The 20544-nt window shown below is 47.1% G+C and overlaps 1 protein-coding gene across 4 annotated transcripts in view; it reads right to left on the reverse strand.

Annotated features, from left to right (window-relative positions):
- Nucleotides 1-20544, reverse strand: part of SRPK2 (SRSF protein kinase 2) — a 145575-nt gene that overhangs the window by 16008 nt on the left and 109023 nt on the right. For all 4 annotated transcript variants that reach the window (XM_059397008.1, XM_059397010.1, XM_059397009.1 and 1 more), the window contains 6 exons: nucleotides 12557-12722; nucleotides 11382-11407; nucleotides 9744-9990; nucleotides 8540-9022; nucleotides 2174-2274; nucleotides 1954-2061 (listed from right to left, as the gene is read on the reverse strand). In XM_059397008.1, the coding sequence (XP_059252991.1) occupies nucleotides 1954-2061; nucleotides 2174-2274; nucleotides 8540-9022; nucleotides 9744-9990; nucleotides 11382-11407; nucleotides 12557-12722 (1131 nt within the window). The remainder of the gene's footprint in view (nucleotides 1-1953; nucleotides 2062-2173; nucleotides 2275-8539; nucleotides 9023-9743; nucleotides 9991-11381; nucleotides 11408-12556; nucleotides 12723-20544) is intronic.

Consider the following 20544-nt stretch of genomic DNA (forward strand, 5'->3'; position numbering starts at 1 on the left):
GAGCCAGATGCGGGGCTCGATCCCAGGACCCTGGGATCATGACCTGAGCCGAAGGCAGAGGCTTTAACCCACTGAGCCACCCAGGCGCCCCTGAATTTAAAACTTTTAAAAACCCTCCAAATAGCCCTCAAGCCCTGAGGGAGTTTACAGCTACTCTGGGGGAGGGGAGGCAGGAGAAAGGAGACAGGCTGCTACTTCTGTGCCACTGTTTACAGGAGCGGAAGTGGCCAGGATGCGGATACCGTGTGAGGGGACAAGTCCGGGCTCATGGAAGACAAGACAGACAACAGGTATAGAAGTATTCTGACATCTCCACCATTATTCTCCTACCTCTGAGATCCTGTCCTATTTTTCTGGTTATATCACCAAAATTTAACACCCCAAATTAGAAGCACAGGATCTCAGAGTTGAAAGAGCCCTCAGGATCTAATTCAGGCAGCCTGGTATGGTCCCTTCTGTGTTGCTGGGGACATGTAAGCTTGACCTCACCACATCCTGAAATGGAACATTTCTCTCCTTCCTACTGACCTGGGCTCCTGCCGCTTCCAGCCCCGGCCCCCACCTCCGCGCTCTAGAGTTCCGACCCTCCCTGTCCCTACTTGCACAGCAGTCTCCAAATTCAAAGCAGCCACCACAGGCCCACCAATTCTTCTCACCATTCTTTTCCATACCTAGCACAGCAAAGACCTAAGTTCTGATACTCACTGAAAAACTTGGTTTTAAAAATTATTATCTAGTATAATTTGTCAGAGCAAAGTGGGTGGCTTCGCTCTGACAAAGGGACAGTTGCGTTGGTGGTATAGTGGTTAGCATAGCTGCCTTCCAGAAAGGCACAATTTCCAATCTATTGCCTGAGATCTTCGTAACTTTACACAAATATCTACTTTTTTTCATATCATCTAGCACCACGCTATAGAGGTGAGCTAGCGTGGTGCTAGAGGAAGGCTTCCGGCACAGCCAACTCTAAAGAACTGTTAATCTCTGAATAACAATGACATTCATTCCTCATTGCTCTTTTTATTAAGAAGACAAGTGCCAAGTTTCATACACAAAGCCTCTTGTTTTAAATATATCAGAGAATTTGGAAGAAAAAAATGAAGTTCAAGAAAAACATGAAATAGCACCCCAAGCCCCCCCCTCCCCCCACACACAGGGTCAAGAAAGAGGAACTGAAATTGGCTTATGGGTGAGGGCCCACTCATGCTCATCAAGTCACAGGTCAGCAGTAAGTGAGAAAAAGGCCCCAGTGAGGGCCTGGGGCTCAGTGTGGACACAAGCAATCTCGTGATGCAACCAAGAAATGAAGACACACGGGGCAAAGAAGAGGCATCCTGAGGCCCTGACGAGATGCCGGCATGTTCTCCCTGGGAACAGACTCAAAGGGGATCGTGCAGCTGCTGTGTCTGGAAGTCAGTGGACAGCCTATAGCAATAAGCCAGAATATTCTCTAGGTTTTGCCTTACAAAAGAGAGACATTCCACACTGGCACAAAGGGAAATCCTTTCCTTTGCGGTCAGGACAAGGTCTGCCAGAGGTCACCAAGAAAGGCTCCTGCCTTTCGACCTCCACCTTCCCCTCAGACACCACTGCCTCCTCCACAGCATGAGTGAAGGGCAAACCTGCAGATGGCCTACAAGCTTTCAGAAACCAGGAGGAATTACTTGAAGTGATTTTGTCTCCAGAGCAGAGGGTGTGGTTCTCGGGGCGGTGGCCTGAAGACGGCCTTGACCAGAGACTGTCTATCTTAAGACTAAATCAGAGATGCCCAACCACCAAACACACCTGAGAAGAACTCAGCTCTTCCAGTTCTCAACAACTCAAAGCAGCACACATGCCCTCTCCCATCCCACAGTCGGGAAAATGCACGCCACAAGCCACGGTGGGACTGTCCCATCACGAGCCATTAAGGGGATGAGCCTTTACACAGAAGAGAGTGGCCGAGGCCGTCCTTACCATACACGCTGTGCTCCAGATGTCAGCAGGCGTACTGTAACCTGCCCCTATTAAAACCTCTATGGATCTGTACTGACGCGTCTGGATGTCTTCTGTGAAGTGTTTATGCTGCAAGGGAACACACTGCATTACCAGGGAGGAAAACAGGTGTTAAGAGCAGAAAGTGTGTTCTAATATATGATCACGAGCAAAATGTTCTAGAAAGAAAACTTTTACTTACCACCCAACAAGCATTTCCCAGGTCGGCAATTTTAACTCTAATTTTCTCTGCATTCCGCGGATCCAGGGGATTCACCAACAGGTCGGCCGCCCGGGTTTTTGCTGGCGTGAGCAAACAGCAGGACAGTTAGTGTTGGGACACGGGGTCTGATGTACGCACACAGTGCTGGCCAGCCACAGTCTCCTTTTCCAGACAACTGATGGGATGATCGCTTAGACCTGGAACTCTGTAAGTTGAACTCAACAGCATTTTAAATTCTTGGTCTCCATTTCTGGAAGATAGTTCATAAAAGAGAGCACACTGCGCTGCCCAGACACCTCCCTGCTCTGGCCTTGTCTTTTCTCCTTATATCCTGGCTTCCTTCACCTCTAGGTTGACCCTACTCGGCTCCCTTTCGCGTCTTTCTAGCCTCTCCTCACTGCAGCAGAGCCCACAGTGGACCACATCGAGTTTACCTGCACATCATCACGTGAAACCTGAAGGTAGTGAAGACATGTCCTGAGGTCCAATCCCCCTGTAAGTGACACCTGTCCACCTGGTCACCACCTCACCTGCCTCTCCTTCCACTTGGGCTGAGCACACAGACTTCAAAGTTTAGGTGACGGCTGATTCACAAATACAGATGAAAGGCCACAACTAATCAGCTTGGGTTTGGCCCAGATTTAAACCCAGGGTGAACCGGAGAGAAGCTCAATGGCAGACACAGGGTCACCAGGCTTCCTAGCCCTCCGGGGCCAGAAAAGCTTCTCAGACAAGTCCAGACCATGCTCGTCTCAAGCACAGTTAACCAGGGGCAACTGACAAAGGAAAGCCACTGGGAGGGGCCCAGACAGAAAATCCTGAAGCGAGTAAGCGTCTTCAAACGTCCCGCTGACCAAAAGCTTGTATTTCTAGAGGGGATGAGTTATGACCATGGCTCTTATTTCCTGTAGAAGTCATCCTGAAATGGTATTTACAGACTAAACCGAAAAGTCCACTCAACACAGAACATTAAATATCCCTTCGTTCGCTCAAAGCTGGGCACTGCTAAAGCACACACAGCCTCCTTCAGTGACACCTGTGCCACAGAGCCCCGGGCTCAAGGGCACTCTGACTCCTGGGCATTCCCACACAAGGCCACCACGCTCACCTGTTAGCAGCTCAGCAAGTAAGCAAGGCAGCCAGGAGCTGGGGCACCCACAGAGCTCTCCAACATCTTAACCCTCAAGACCCACTCCTCAGGCCTGTGGGTCAATGTAAACAGGCCAGGCTCACGTGTTCCCTTTTTGCCATCTGTCCTATGACCACTTTCTTCTAAGGATGCCGGTGCACTATGGGCTTCACCAAAGGCGGTCTGAGCTGGTAGAACAAACAGGAACTCACAAAGGAAGAGAAGGAAAGCAGAGACCCACATGAAGAGCAAAATGTTTATGGTGACTGGCGGGCAGGCAGAGAACAGAGCTCCAGGAGAAACATCAACACGCTGACCCAATGGAGAGGGGGCCACACTAGAAATGGTCAGACGAATCCTGCATGTCATTCAGTCAAGGAGAGCCAACAGGCAAAAGCATGGAAGCTGAAGTCTGCAGAACTGGGCTCCAGGGGTTAGAGCACTGATCTCGTGAAGTCTGCAGAACAGGATTCAAATCGAAGTTTCAACATCAACAAGTTATAAGACTCTGGCACGTGACTCAAATTCTGTGAGGCTCAGTGCTCCAGAAAGAGGAGGAAGAGGCCATGCTACCCCCACCCAAATCAACCAATCAACATAGGAAGCCAGGCCACCCTGCCCCCAAATCCCAGGCAGAGGCTTCCACCAGCCAGAACCAAAGCCCCACTAGCAGAGAGCAGAGGAGAAGCGAAACAATTCCGATCGACGTTCTAAACAAGAAGGGGGTGAAGCTCCAGTTCTGACCAGCCCAGAGTAAGTTGGTGCCCTAGGGTACTCGTGGGGAAGGAGGGGTCTGCGATCACCACCCATTCCCAGGTATTTATAAAGATGTCTCCCAGAAGCTACATTATTCAAGTAAGTCAGAGGAAATGCACTGTAAAAAACACAGCATTGCACATGTTCTATATAGTTTCTTTGCATTTAACCCCTCTCATCACTAGACAAAGTCTCTCTGGTGACAGGTAGTTATCCTCCTGGTTCAGGTTGGTCAGCAGGGACCCTGCTCATGATGCCTTCCAAGTAGGAGGGAATTCATTCCAGAACTTTAACTGGTGAAGAACACAAAGCAGGCTTTTAAAGGAGAATCAACTTGCATTTCTGACTTTCTTCTCTCAGTGTGATGATTCCCCAGGCTAGGGTACTTGACTGCAACCCTCAACAAAGCCCATTTAAACACAGGGACGCTCGTGCCTGCTGTGTCCTCATACCAACTTCGCTTGGCCCAGAAACCAGCTGGCTCCTCTGACTACATCATCACTGCAGTGGCCTCCCACAGCCCTTCCGTGTTCTCTGCCTCTGCCAGGACGGGATGAAAAGTGGGAGGAGAGAGGTGGGATAGGTCATTTCTGGAAGGACTGGAGCTCTCAAATCCTCTCGGATGACCTGCTGTCTGAGGGACGCTGTTCATTCCACGTGAAGCCATCTTAGAAAGGAGTGAGAGGGCAGCGTGGTTCCTGAGTGACCATGCAGCCGTCCCCGCTCATCTGCAAGGTGCTGTGCTGGGCTCACGCTCACGGACTTTAAAACGTCCTCACAGTAGAGGCGTGGATATCCTGTCGATAAGTGGCTCCAATGTCAGGCCCAGGAAGGAGCAGCACTGGGAAAACTGAATGCCCGAGCCTGGTCCATTCATTTCACCCAATATGTACTAAGTCCCTTCTGCGTACTATCCTGGCACTCAGAACAGCATGAACAAAATGTGTAAGGCTCCCACCACACCCCAAATGAGGAAACTCACATGTCAGTAGGCAATGAAGTAAATAAAATAGTGGAGTCACACTCCACGTCAGAAAAGAAAGAAGAAAAACAAAGAGAGGAGACGGGACGATGAGGGTGTGCAGGGGACGTGTTTCCAGAGACGGTCATGTGTGAGGAGAAGCCTGAACAAAGGGAGACGCGAAGGGCGAGAGGCTCTGGGCAGAGGCCACAGCAAGTGCGGAGTGCCAAGAAGCAGAAATAAGCCTGCATGGTCGAGAGGCACGGGGGGGGGGGCGGGGGGGGGGGGGGGGGGGGGGGGGGGGGGCAGTGCCAGAGAGCGAGCTGCCGGAGAATGGGCTGCAGAGATGCAGAGAGCTCCTGAGCTTTACAGAGTGATGCCTGAGGGTGTGACTCTGAGTGGAACCACACTGGAGGTCCTGGGGAGAGAGCAGGAGGGAAGATGACAGGATGTGCTTTGAAAAGCTCTCTCTGGACTGCCCCACAGAGGACAGACCGGGCAGCAAGAGCCACAGCGAGGGCAGCGACCCAGGTCCTGCTGCCTCAACCTTCAGTGGCCACCCAGGCACTCCAGGGAAAAGTCCACACCCTTCCACCTGGCATGTAAGTTCTCCCTCCACCCTTTCCTCTGGCCTTTCTCTTCTACTATGCCCTGACGTGTGTAAGCTCTGCTCTAACGACAAGGACCCACCAACTCTGAACAGAGCCTTCCTTCTCTGTGGCCTCATGCTCACACAGTGGTAGGGGGCCACCTGGCCGCCCTGGGCCCTGCCCCTCCCACACAGGAGGTTACCCAAGGTTGTCGAACCAACACTGAGGGCCTCCGGACCAAGAACTGGATGATGACATCCTGTCCCTGGTGTGTACCTTGAATTTTACAATAGTGCTAAGAGATTTGGATCAACATAAAAAACCGGCCTCGTATTTCTCCCTGACAGGACACTGGTGCAGCAGAAAGGCTGCTGGGGACGGAGCGTGTGCCAGACAGAAAATTCTGGTGCTGAACGGGAAAGGCGGGACCAAGTGAAGAAGGGGAGAAACAGCCATCAGGGGTCTGCTCGTTACTCCGTAAAGCGCTGGCTGAGATGCTGAAGATACAAAGATAACACACACAGCTCTCAAAGATGTCACATCCTAGCGAGGAGAAAGATAATGGAAAAAACGAGGGTTCAGCTAAGAGAAGCATGAGCAGTAGGTGAAGAGGGGAAAGGCAACAGGCCAGCTGGGGAGACTAGGCAGGGCCTGTGTGGAGCTGGCACACAGACTAGGCAGGGCCTGTGTGGAGCTGGCAAAAGAGTGAAGTTGGCCAAAAAGACGAACCACGGATCCCGAGGAGGAAACGTTCCGAGTAGAAGAAAAAGCGTCAGCAAAGGCACAGAGGCATGAGCAAACATGCCATTTGCACAAAGATGCTCTTCATAAGATCCTGAAAATAAGCCGGGGGAGAAGCTATTATACTTGTGATCATGGAACTCTTCCTCCGTTTACTCCTTTAATAAAGAATGTTTGCATATCCACGTCCACAGAGACATGTTTATGAATTTTACATGCTACTGTTCCTATATATTCTGCACATGATAAAAGCTTAAAAAAATTAAGTCACAAGAACCACTTGGAGACACACTGACTCCAGCCTGGGGCAGGGAGAGTCTGAACTGGGAAGGTGGTTCCGGAAAGCAAGGAAGCATGCGAAGAATGATGGGGTCGTGTCAACAGGACAGAAGAGACAACTGGAAGAGGCTTGTGTGGCCCAAATTTGGGACAGTTCAAGCATCAAACAACTAGAAGCTGTAAATGATTACAGACATAATCCAAAGTGTTTATCAGAAGAACGAAGAATCCACAAGCACATGCATGGCAGGAAGGGACGTGTGAGAGGCGGCAGAGCGGGAGGCTCGCCTGGAGAGAGCGTGAACAGCCTCACCTTCTCCATCTCCTCCATCAGGCTGCTCCTGAGTTACAGTGTTTCGTAACAGACCAGTGACCCAGCAAGCAAACCGTTTTCCTGAGTTCTGTGAGCTGCTGTAACATGTTAACTGAACCTGAACCAGGGGACATGGGCATCTCCGAGTCATGGTCATTGGGTCAGAAGCACGGGTGACAACATGAGCTATTACTGGTGTATGAAGGGGGTGGGGGTGTCTTATGGGACTGAGGTCTTTTTTTTTTTTAAGACTTTATTTGTCAGAGAGAGACAGAGAGAGAGTACACACACCCACAAAGGCAGGGGGAGCAGCAGGCAGAGAGAGAGGGAGAAGCCCCCAGTGCAGGGCTGCATCTCAGGACCCCGGGATCATGCCCTGAGCTGAAGGCACCACTTAACCAAATGAGCCACCCAGGCGCCCCTGGAACTGAGCCCTTCACCTGTGGGATCTGATGCTGTCCCTAGATGGTGTCAGAATTAAGCTAAATCGTAGGACACCCAGCTGGTGTCAGAAAAGTTTCTGGTGTAGGGAAAATGGCCTACATACCCATTAGGTGACCAAAGGTGTCAGAAGTAGTGTGTGAGAGTGAAGGAGACACACAGAAGTGAGGCGTTCCCTCGATGAACCCACCTTCCATGTGAGAGCATTTTATAAGCACCTTCGAAGAGTTCTTGATCAGGGTAAAAGTAAAAAGGAACAGGGTATTCCATCCAAGTAAGAAAAAAAAATAATAATAACCCACATCCTTAGGACAATTAGCTAGAACCAATGAACAGAGATGGCTGTGCAGGTTTCCCACCTGCTGGCCTGAGGGGCTGCGGGATTCTGTGGGCTCTTGCAGGGCTGGGTCACTGGCGCGCCATGTGGTAAACTCTCTTGTCAGCAGAGGGAGCAGAGGAGGTTTCTGAGCCAGTCCTCTGCGGGCTGGATCGGAAACCATCCGAGATGCCCCACGTTTGCTTACTGGGGCCCCTAGCATGACACAGGCAGAGACAGGTCATGTGGCATTCACTCTCAAAATACGGGTTTGACAGAGGTCATCATCACATTAAAATCCATGCCACTTCCTCTAAAACAGCTTTAACATTTCAATAGCAGAGTTCTACAATCAGGAACAACCATCAAAATAAAGTAAGAGAATTTTTCCTCAATACAGACAAAGAGCAGGTGTATTTTTTTCCCCTGAATACAAACGAAATGAAACAAAACCCCAAAACTAAATATAACCTATCAGATGGAAGTACAAATTAGGAACCACACACTCTATAAAAGCTACAGTACGTGTAAGCTGCTGGACCGGAAAGGTTTTCGCAACCGTAGATGTCACTAGTTACAGAAGGAGTAACAGAAGCTCCAAAACGCGACTGATACTCAGAGAGCAAGAGAAAGCCTATGTGGCACTGAGTACGTCTGAAATTACACCACAGATCCGGGAGCACAACAGAAATACAATGAGAACGGTTAATGCACACATACATGATGTGACCATCTCCAGCCGATCCCCTTCACAGCGTGTGTCAAGGACACGATACCCAGGCCACTGTAAGCAGACACCTGGTGGGGAAGGACACTTACTTTTTGGCAAATCTCCAGTGCTGGAGGCTGAAACCGTCCGGCTTCTGTCGTGGGATGGACTGCTTTCCTCAGGCTCAGTAAGTGGGGATCCCTCGGAAAGTGCAGAGCCACAAGCCACAGGTTCTAAGGGCCCAGAGAACAACGGTGTGGAAAACTCTGGAAACTGTGACTCGGGAATTTTATGCCGTCCATTTGGCAATTCACCATTGAATTGTTCATAGGAGCTGCTGTATGTGTAATCGCTTTCTGCATTGGGCTCATCGAGGTTATATTCCTCAGGATTTGGGCAATCATCTTCTTCATCATCTTCATCATCCAGCTGCTGTTCCAGTAAGAACGGGCCATTCTCAATATGGCCATTGGTTTTGGGGGATTCTATCCATGCAGGGTCTGTGTTGGTCAGTTCCTGTTCAACATCGTCTTCATCTTTCTCAGTGTTTTCTTTCTCGGTGTCTTCTTTCTCTTCCTGGTCCTCAGCCTCACCTTAAAAAGTTGATGGGTTCAGAATCAGAATGTGTCACTCTCCTTAACACAGTGGCACTAAGCACATACTTCCTCCAACAAGAGATAATTCTAAATGTATTCAATTTAATGTACTTAATCCCCCCACCCCCCCTCCAAAGTAAGCTCTACACCAAGCATGGGGTTCGAACTCATGACCCTGAGGATCAAGTTACATGCTCCAGCGACCCAGCCAGCCAGGCGCCCCTGGATGCGCTTGATTTATGTACTATAGAGCAAAAGGCCTCTTGGCTCTCAGGGTAGGATCTTAGGTTTTCTAAATCTTATTTTTCATTTAGTAAATGACTGGCTAACTCTTATTAAGAAAAAGTCAGATTTGGGGAAAAATGACTATTTACAAATAGAGGTGCCTTTCCACTTCTACCCTCTCCTCCACAACCTTCTGAAAATGTCTGTGGGTACATTACTGCTAGGTTAAAGGTTAATTACAAAATAAAGAACAATCATTAGCACAATCAAGACATGGTGTCAGACTTTCTCCATTTTTAAAAAACTATTTTGAAATACTAACATATTTCTGGCATTCATTTTACAAATGAAGTGGCAGGTGGTTTGGTTTCCCATATTCCCCAACCGCGAGCTGGTGAGAATCACCCTCGCGTGTAGAGGAGGAGCACAAGCGCGCCTGTGCGGCGACCCGGCGGGAGCCAGGGAGGGAGATGCAGGCCCCATGCAGACTGACCATTGTCGTTGGTGGGCTCGCCCTCGGCCGCGTCCTCTAAGCCAGCAGCTTTGAGTTTGCCCTCTGGGCCGTACCCGTCGTCCCGTTCATTGGAAGGTGCTGCCGATGTGATGTTTTCTTCTATTATTTTCCTTTCGGCTTCTCGCTCCAATTCTTCTATTTCCTGCAGGCGCTTTTCCAGTAACTCAGCCTGCCTTTTTTGCTTCTTCTTCAGTTTTTTCTTTTTGTTCTTAGATATTTTTCCTATCTACATGTCAAGAAAATGCCACAGGTCAGTCTGCCTCTTGGGGAAGCACTACACGAGAGGTCCAGCACCAGCGGCACAGCTAACACGGACAAGTCCTGTTTCCTCGGGGCTTATCCGTGAACACCAAATGCCCAGACATGACAGCCATGTCGTGCTTGGGGTTACAGTGAAACCAGAAAAAACAAGCCTAACATCAAGTAACGGGGCTACTAGCAGGCCCTGCCCTCAGAGGGACACAAGGCTCCCTTCCCAGAAGTCTGTTTCAGTTCAACTTTAAGAATAGAAAATGCTGAGACACTCTGGCCTTTGAACAAGAAGCACCTCCGGCAGGTTCTATCTCCTGCTACCTCCACACAAACTAACAGTATGTCCTCTCTGCCTGCCAACACGGGTGCCCTGCTCTGTCTACAGCACTGCCGGTGTTTGGGTCTCACACGCTGAGCTGCTACCAACAGCCAGGACCACAGAAACAGTTAGCCACCAGCCCACCAAGTCAAGGAGCAAAAGACAAAGCCACAGGCTTGGCCTGCCTCCGATCATGCCACATGACTGGGCAAGTGCTAGCAACGACAGCCTCTAGTCTTGCCACAGAACCAATTCTCAAAACGAGAGGCTCAGACCACCGCAGCCCTGGAGGCAACGACTCGGCAGCTCAGCAAGCTGGGTGGCGTAAGTATCACGACTTCCTCTGGTCCTGGGACTTTCGTTCCAAAACTCAATTTCTCAACATTTCCTTTCAAATGCTTCTGGTTCGTAAAGTTCTTTCAGAATTTCGCCAACTCAAGATCTATGTATTCTATCCTCTACTGGAGCTGAGCAGGTAGAGGGACACTGGGTAAGATTTCATTCCAAGTAGCTTGTTTCATACCACACACAGACAATATTCTTCCATATTTAACTACTGGTTGGAAAACAAACTGGGAGTACAAGCTTCAGAAAAGTAGGTATCTTAGAGGCAAATCGGAACTAATGCTAAGGGTTTTATAATAATCACACTTGAAGCTCTATCTCAATCACGTCACATTTCACCAGGCTCAGCCAAGAGCATCCCAGAAAGTGCACAGGGAAAATGAAGATCAAAAGTGGAAAAGCTCAAACTACACCAACTCTAAAAATCACAATCACTTCAACTTTCCAAAATAGCAAGTCTCATATATTCAAGGATACACAGCATTTACAAACACGCCTGTCTTTTGCATTACTATGTATTAAATATCTACAATTGAGAACATAACAAAACAGGTAAAATCCATTCCCCCCCCCAAACCACCTTAAATGAAAAAAAATGTTGCAAAAAAGCAGAGACTACTTTTGTAACTTGAAAAGCTCAGTAAGGAACAGCTGTTTCTGACGCAACAACAATGAATACAAGTGTACAGGTAAGTACTTACGGGCTTTTGCTGCGGAGCCGTACTCACTAAAACAAAATGAGACAAAATGAATGTTTAGAGGAAAACAGATCTGTATCTTTACGCAGGTAACCTGAATTGTAAAACGAAAGCAATTATTGCCCTTTAATGGCTATCCAACATCAAAGGAGCTAAACATCAGAGCTTCTTAGTCATCAAGATCTAAAGAAAACTGACCCAACTCAAATGACAGGCTCTGCAAAGGCATGTGCTCCTATGAAGGCACATCTCTTATTTATCAAAAATTAAATACCCACTCATTTCAAAACAGGTCAATCCTAAGCTCTGCCTGGTAACTTAAGAAAACGGGTAAGAGTTCACAAATGTCACATGGTCATCTAACTAAATTTGTTTTATAGACAATAAAATGAACAGTTTAGGAGATGTACATCTGTGTTTGAAAACTAGTTGGCAAGTCTATGCAGCAGAAATAAATCAAATATTCTAGAAATGCCATGACTGGTCTTTGCGGGCATCTTTAAGAAACAACCCTAGTGGGAAATAAGACGAGGAGGCAGTGCCTCTCCTGAGAGCCAGGTCAGTCACTCGACCATAGCCCCTCAGTGACACACTCGCCTGACAACACACCAGGGGCAGATCATGTGATGAGATGGCGAGAGCGGTCCCTGCGTACCCACAGCCATTACACTCCATCAAAAGCAGACGGAAAACTCTAGATGCCAATACTCAAGGCAGCTGGCCTTCTCCTACCCTCAAGGGTAACCTTTGAATCGGTCTTTTGTAACCGATTCGAACCCCGCCAGTTAGACTCGGATCGATGACTAAACAGAGGCTAGGAAGCCTTCTAACAAACCAGAGAACAGTTCTGATGTCTACAGGTTGCTATAAGCAAGCTGTTACTGTGCAGCCCTCCACAGACGAGTGCGCAGCACAAGACAATGTTCCAACGTAGATGAAGAAGCTCGTAAGATTTCAAATGCTCTTTCAAGGGAGGATAAAGTTAAGCAACTCAAATATTAAAGCAGATTTAATTGGGGCATCTTCCTTTTCAAAAAAAGGTCTCGTGATTTCTAGCAATCAGACTCATCCAAAAGTTCCTACGAGGTACACATTTGACTCAATTGCCTTCAGTGTGCAGCTCTGCCAGCTCTCGATGCCCCCAAACAAACTGGAACCAGCCAGCTCGGTGCCCTCACCTGCAGAACCTGAAGGAGGAGGAGCACCTGCTTTCTGCCACTCGGTGGCCTCGGCTGCCATTCTTCTCACATACGCGTCATCCACACACATCAAGATGTTCTCCGGCTTTATGTCAGTATGAATGATCTTGCACTTACTGTGCAGATAATCTAACCCCTGAAGGACCTGGTCGGAGTAAATCAAGAGATGACATGAGTTATTAATACCTTCATTGTTCAACATTTGTAAAATTGGTAACATAATCACAGTGGCACCAAATAAAACAGACAGGAAGGCTGCTTCATAAAAATCTGCCCCCCGCCCCGGCCCCCAGCACAGCCCAGCACCTTCCCATGAGCTACCAATGTGCATCGTTCTGGTGATTCTTTACGTTCATGGGAGCGAGCACACCTGCACATATAGTTTGTTTGTAACAACTTTCTTAAAATGTAAATTACATACGATTCACCCTTTCTGGTGTACAAGTCAATGGTTTTTACATGTGCACCATCACCACTATGTAAATTAAAACATTTTACCCACAGGCAGTCACTCTCCCTCTCCTCTTAGCTCCCAGCCCTAGGCAACCACAAGTCTACTTTCTATCTGCACACATCTGCTGGCTGTGAACATTTCATAGAAACGGAATCTACAAAGTGGTCTTTTGTAACTGGCGTAACGTTGTAAAGGTCTGCCCCTGCGTAGCGTGTACCTCCTTCGGCTCCTGTAACTGCCCAGTAATACTCCACTGGACATGCCGCATCTCGTCGAGCCGTTCAATTCATAGGTATTGGGATCGTTTCCCCTTTTTGGTTCCTATAAAGAGTACTGCTCTGCACATTCACGTAGGAGTTTTTGTGCACACACACAATTTTATTTTTTGGGGGGGCGCATACCTGGAGTACAGCCATTGGGTCACAGGGTAACTGGTTTTCTACAGCGGCCACACCTTATCACATTCCCACAAGCAACATAGAAGGTTCCGCCCTCTGCGTGGAGGTCTACACTTCGTTATCTTTTTATTTTAGTCACCCTGGTGGGTGTGATGTATGATCTGCATCTCTGTGATGCTTAATGATGTGTATGAATTTTTAATAGCGCAAGAAAGGAGGATTAAACAGCTGTGGAATCCAGACCACGCAAGAGCACCAAACCCAAAGAAACTGCTGGACCAGAATATCCACAAAAACTAAACCCACAAAACTTACAGAGTGCAGTGACCTAGATACAAGGTCACAGTATTTCTGGAATTCTTTCCGTTAGAGAGGAATTCCTTCAATTCTTCCCATCAACAAAAATATATTTTCTAGGGGCACCTGGGTGGCTCAGTGGGTTAAGCCTCTGCCTTCAGCTCAGGTCATGATTCCAGGGTTTTCTGCTCAGCGGGGAGCCTGCTTCCCCCCCCTCACTCTGCCTGCCTCTCTGCCTACTTGTGATCTCTCTCTGTCAAATAAATAAATGATTAAAATCTTTAAAAAACAATAAGTAAGTAAATAAATAAATATCATCATACACTTTAAATCATTTAGAGGTCTTGTCCACAACAGACAAGGAAGTGGGAAAAACATAAGCAGCAGACACATAATATGTGTTTCCAACTCTCAAAAGTTCTCCCCAACAGCCCCATGCTTCTGTCTGCTGTAAATGCCTAAGGAACCTTAATAGACAATAGCATTGGGAAATGAGGGGGCAGAGGTTCCACAAGGAAAATGAGAAAAGGAAAAACCCATCTCATAACCAGGATGACAATCTCTATACTCATCTAAAGTAACCTTCCCTGGGAAGGGAAGATTGACCAAGCACCAGTCAAGCTCCTATAATAGGTCAGGCACCTAATTCCAGGTGTCTGACACACAGCAACAAACGAAGCTCGTCGTCTCTTGGGGCTTAGAGCCCCTCTGTCCTCAGAGAGCTTACTGTCTTCTGCCAGGAGGAGGAAAGGGCCTGGCCAAAAAGAAACCAAGATGAGCATGGGCATAACAAATAAGTTCCTAGTAAACACCGAAAGAGTGAAACAGATAAAACCATAATAACAGAAGGTAAGACACTTGGTTTTTTTGCCTGAAAATTACTATTTAATGTTTGCAATGGTACTGCAATTAGAACTATTAAATTATGTTTAAAACATCAAAGGACGAGGAAGAAAGATTCATTATATGTTTCTATAAAGAATTGGGTTATAATCCAGATACCTATATGTTATTCACTGACATTCATACATCTTCTTTGTTCAAAATGAAATAATATGGGGAATTTTTATATTTGAATAACAAGAGAGATTCTGAGAAGTGCAAGAAATTAACAGACAGGAACAGTAGTGATTTCTAACCTACAGAGGCAAAGGAATATGATTTTTGAGAAACTTTAAACAGTTAAAAATTATTCCAACTGAAATTGCATTTCAGTGATCAAATATTAACTCAAAGTAAAAATGTCAGCATCTCTCACTACCATTTCATGTCTGAGTCACTCCTGCCTTTCCAACCTGAGCTCTTTTGTGGTGGTCTGGTTGTCTTACTGTGTGGGAGGCTACATAAGTAAGAGTTAATGTGATCCTGCATCCAGATGTGTTCATGAGTTCCCAATGAAAAGCAGGCACTTGAGATGAACACAGTGTTCTCAGCAAGAAGTTAAGGTTCCAGATTTTTAAAATAGTTGCAATTGCATGCCACTGGGTTACCTTTCCTTAAGAAGCACAGCTTATAATGTCTAACGATGAACACAGACGAAGAATGGACTGCTGAGACAGATTAAGTATTTAATTAAGATAATGCAAAATTTAAAGGAAATAACTGACAGACTTAGCACAGTGTGGTGTTAAAACACAACCCTGGGACTCACCCACTCCCAGACTGCGGCCACATCACTCACTCACTGGGGAAGGGCCGCACACTGTCTGAGCCTCCATTTTCACATTTAAAAAACGGGAGGAATGTAGCTACTAAGTAGAAATATGATAAGAGTTACTCTATGGAAAATCTACAAAAAAACAAGGTCTAGCACACAGGATGCTCAACATTAATGGGAGAACTGAATTAAGTCAAAACACTTGTATTGACATCAACAAAATATCTCTAACTTTACTTTTTTTTTTCTTTTAAGATTTTATTTATTTATTTGACAGATCACAAGTAGGCAGAGAGGCAGGCAGAGAGAGGAAGGGAAGCAGGCTCCCTGCGGAGCAGACAGCCCGATGCGGGGCTCGATGCGGGGCTCGATCCCAGGACCCTGAGACCATGACCTGAGCCGAAGGCAGAGGCTTTAACCCACTGAGCCACCCAGGCGCCCCGATAACTCTAACTTTTCTAAGTCACTTACTAAACTTCTCGGAGTCTCTTTTCTCCCACCTACAAGTAGGCTAGCCCTGATAAATTCTGTGGTACATCCCAGCAATGAAATTCTGACGCCTGAATTCCGAACTACAATTTTTTTATAAAGTCTCTAGATGTAGACTAAAAAGAATGGTTATTTTGAAAAATAGCATTTCTCTTCTCAGCCAGTGAAGTTTAAAGCAATAAAGCACCCCAGAATCCAGAATAAACAGTAATGATGGGCAATCTCATAACCATTTATGCAGAATAACTATGATGATGCAAAAAAAGAGAAAAGCAGTGAATCAAGCTTCATGCCCAAGGATAGAGCTCTTCTTGCAAAATCTGAAAAACAGAGTTAAAAGGAGCCTTTACTCATTTTCTGTGTTTCCTGCACTTGCCAGGCCAGTATATTTCTTTCTTGCCTAAAAAAACATACTTCACCTCATCAGCAGGAGGCAGCAGAGGCTGCAGAGAACCCTGCTGACCGGCTGCTGGAATCTAAGCCGCCAGGAGCTCTGAGACCAGTCTGAGCACAGCCGGGCCTAGGGCGGGGCTGCACCTCATTCAGAGGAGCTGGATCACACCCTCAGAAGCGGGGCCAGTTCTGTGAAGTCGGAGGGACAGGCTAGCAGCTTATCAGTGAAGGCAGAGCCCAGGCCTGGGAGCCAGGAGCCCCCAGTTCTGCTCCAGATACTAACTAGCTAGGCCTAGAGCAAGTCCCCTTCCCTGACCTCAAATCCATCTGTAAAGTAAGGGGGTCAGACAGTCCCTTAGGTTTCTCTGTGTACGCCTGTGAAGATGGTGGAGATGGTCTGCTGCTGGTGTGAGTGACATAAAGCTGCTCCTCTTGGAGCACGCTACAACAGTCCCGTGATGATGCAGATACAATAGCAGGAGTGAGCTGAGAGGAATGTGGGAAATTCCCTCAAAGATGTCTTCTGGGCCCTGCTCACGCCCCAGAAAACAAAGCTTCCTTCAAAATCCTAAACTGTAAAGAGAAACAGAATGAGAGCAACTTTCTAAATTATTTTCTGACTCTGGTCACCACACGGGGACTTTCTTCCTTCCACACCTGAACAAAGGACATGGGGCGAGGAGACTTGGCCAGGCTCTTACTCTGTAAGGCCTTACTATGCAGCGGCCGGGCCAACAGGCAGCGGGAGGGGCTGGCCCACGCAGGATCCCTTTGACAAGACACTCACACCTGGTGGTGTGAAGGAACGCATACCTGAGGATTCTCCTCAGGCCTGGACACTTTCTACTAGGAAAGCTAAGGCTCCCATTGGATTTCTTTTCTTCACTGAACAGACATGAGATAAACCCTACAAGCTGATTCTGACAATTCTGACAATTAAACTGCATGGGGAAGTGTGGGGATCCCCGCTCAGTGGAAAGGGTGGGTGTGCACGCGCACAAAAGTTTCAGTGGACACTGTGTTTGTCTCCTTTGACACGAAACAGCCTTCTGCCCCGTGTTCTAACTCAGGACTACTGAGAATCCGTGAGAAAACCCTGCAGCCGTTCTGAACACAGTGGGAAGGAAAAGAGAAAGCCTCCGTGCCCGGCCTGTAGAGGGCACCACAGAGCACTGCGCTGGGAAAGCGGCTCACCCCATTTCATAGATGAGGACCCACCTTCTGAGGAGGATTCCGACTTAGGACAGAACCACCACAATGAATATAAAAATGTTTACCAACTTAAAATTAATCTTCTGTTCTATCGATTCCTGGCTCAGTGATCATGAATTCACGGTAATTAGGAGCAGGGACATAAATGAAATGGTCAACAGATACTCAGTGTAGACAAAGGCATTCAGTGCTAACAGTCGACTCAGCCTGCCCAAGCACGGCCCCAGAATCCCCGCCCCACAGAAGTGGGGTGTGGAAAAGCACTGCATTGCACAAGCCCCCTTGGCTAAACAGCACAGCACATATTACCAATTACAAATCACTTAGTAAGTAACACCTGATGGTTATTCTTTTAAATATTCTAATTGCCAGTTCTACTATTAAGGCAAAGAATTACCACAAACAGACCCCCAAAGGCACACTTTTCACAAACACGTGCTATCACCTAAATGCTCCCGGGTCTTTCCATGTAGACGTTTCACAGGACCTTGCAACTGAGAGCATGGGTTCTGGAATTACACCACCTGAATTCAAATCAGCGCTTCAAAAAGAGGGGTGTCAAAGAGTATTGTCAATGCTAGTGACAACTGCAGTTATAGAAAAGAGTAGTAAGAATTTTTTTTAATATATTTTATTTGTCAGAGAGAAAGGGAGGGAGACACAGAGAGCAAACACAAGCAGAGGGAGCAGCAGGCAGAGGGAGAAGCAGACTCCCTGTGTAGCAAGATCAATGAAGGACTCAATCCCAAGACCCTGGGATTGTGACCCGAGCTAAAGGCAGCTGCTTCACAGACTGAGCCACCCAGGCATCCCAAAAGAGTAATAAAAATTTAAAAATCCAGAGCTACAAGCTGCAACTGCTAGTTTTTCCAGTACGATAGCAAAAGTCACCAAAATCAGGGCCTTGCCCTTACCAAGAGGCCACTTCCTTTCACATTCCTGTAAAAGGTAATGAACTAAACCGTAAGGTTTTAAAAAGTAAAATGTCAGCTACCCCTTCAATGTACAAGCAAGTCAAAGCCAGGCCGAGAGGAGAGCAGCATGTAGAGAAGCCGCACCTTCTACGCTCCACAATAAACACGGCCAACACGAGCACCCGTCTCTTCTCCTGGATGCAGAAGGAAGAGCAAGAGATGAACCAGACCTCACTACAGATTTCAAAAGCAGCACGGAAAGCTGGGGGTGAACAGACTAACACAAGCCTCCACGCCTGAGCCAGAATAGCCTGGGAGAGGCCGCACAGAGCTTGCCAGATACCACCAGCACGCATGGGCCTCTCCCCCCGCCAGCACAAGCCACCAGGACTACACGAGGACAGCCCAAACTGACCAACGGACTGACAACAGTGCATGGAAAACCCTGAAAAGACAGATGATTCAATTATGTCATTACTTTTAAAATACAATCTAGGGGTAATGCTGGTCTACAAGCCCATAAATCACAGAAAGTGAGCCATTTTGTAGAATAAAAAGAGGAATGTATACTGCTTTCCTTTAAGGAAAGAGCATATCAAAAACATTCTTTGACCACCTCTGGCACGAGCGAAGCTCCAAAGAGACACAGGAGTCACAGAGAACTCATAACTCCAGAAGCCTGCACACAGGTGGGGACACACTGGCCACTTCACTCTCGTCACCACGCTGGATGCTTAATCCACAGTCCCTCCATGTTAACTCCACAAATTACCTATTACCATCCCAGCTTTACAAAGGAGAAAACAGGCTCACAAAGGCTACATCATCAGAAAAGGGTCACAAAACGGTACGTGCCAAAGGTATAATGTGAAGTGAGGCCTACTGGCAAGGCACCTAGCAGGGGCACCTTCCCCTATCCCAGTGGTTTTCTCCCAAGAGGGAATTCTGCCTCCTCAGGAACACCCGACAAAGTTGAGAGACCTTTAAAACCATCACAGCTGGGGTGGTGGTGGCTGATACAGGCATCTAGTTGGTTGAGGGTAGGGGATGCTGGTGAAGATCCTACAAGACAAATCCCCACAACAAAGAACTGTCCAGTCCAAAACGTGAGTAGTGGCGGGGCTACGGGGCTGGGGCCCCTGCAGTAAGATGCTGCAATCATCAGGAAAGGCCCAAATGGAGGTGCAGGTAGACTGAGGCGGCAACAAAGAGCATTCCTAACCGGGGCAGTGTGAGAAGCCTTCATCATGGAAACAGGCTGAGTCTTTCAAAGCATGGGTAGAAAAGAAAGGGTGGTATTTTCGGCAGCCTAAGACAAAAGAACGGATCAAAGATGTGCAGCTAAAAAATGGCCAGGTGAGTACTTCCTCTAAAAAACGTACAAAATGAAACTAATAGAACTTCATGAACAAAAAACTCAGGTAAATTTGCATGTATTTATAAATGCTTGGGCATCTTCGAACATTCATAAGAGACTGGTAACTTGGTTGACTCTGGGTGAGAAACTGGGTGCCAGGAGGACGTAACTATTTAGAACACTTAAATGCATTACCTATTTAAAATATTTTTAATGGGAAAACATTTACCTGCCAGGAGATAAAAGCTGAATCGGGATTTGCAAGGGGAAATATGGGCTGATACCAGATGGCAGACAACCTTAAATAGTTTCATAGAAAGAATAGTGATTTAACTTTTACTGGACATTAGGCCAAGTACAATTCTAAAGATACACTACGCCGCTGGCAAATGCTAAAGGTAAAACCTCCATAGCCAAACGCTCTGGGTACGAATGCCCATTCCACAGCTTACTACTTTTTAAAGTCACTTCCTGACTGGGGGAAAGTTCCTTAAACTCTCCACACCTCTGTTCCTCTTCTGTAAAATCAGAAGGGTAAAAATACCTATTTCATAGAGTTACTGTGAAGAGTCAACGGATTAAAATTTGCAAAGTACTTACAATGCTGCCTGGCACATACTAAGTAGTACTGAATAAAAATCTGTGATAATTAATAGTAGCGTCCCTTTACATGTAACAATAATCGTGCATGGAAGGTATCTTTATTATTCCCATTTTATTCATGATGAACTTGTGGCTTAAGGAGGTTAAGGAACTTAGCCCAAGTTCCAAGCTAGACACCCAAACCCGAGTTCAT

This window comes from Mustela nigripes, chromosome 4, assembly GCF_022355385.1.
Source record: "Mustela nigripes isolate SB6536 chromosome 4, MUSNIG.SB6536, whole genome shotgun sequence".
In the NCBI taxonomy this organism is placed as follows: Eukaryota; Metazoa; Chordata; class Mammalia; order Carnivora; family Mustelidae; genus Mustela; species Mustela nigripes.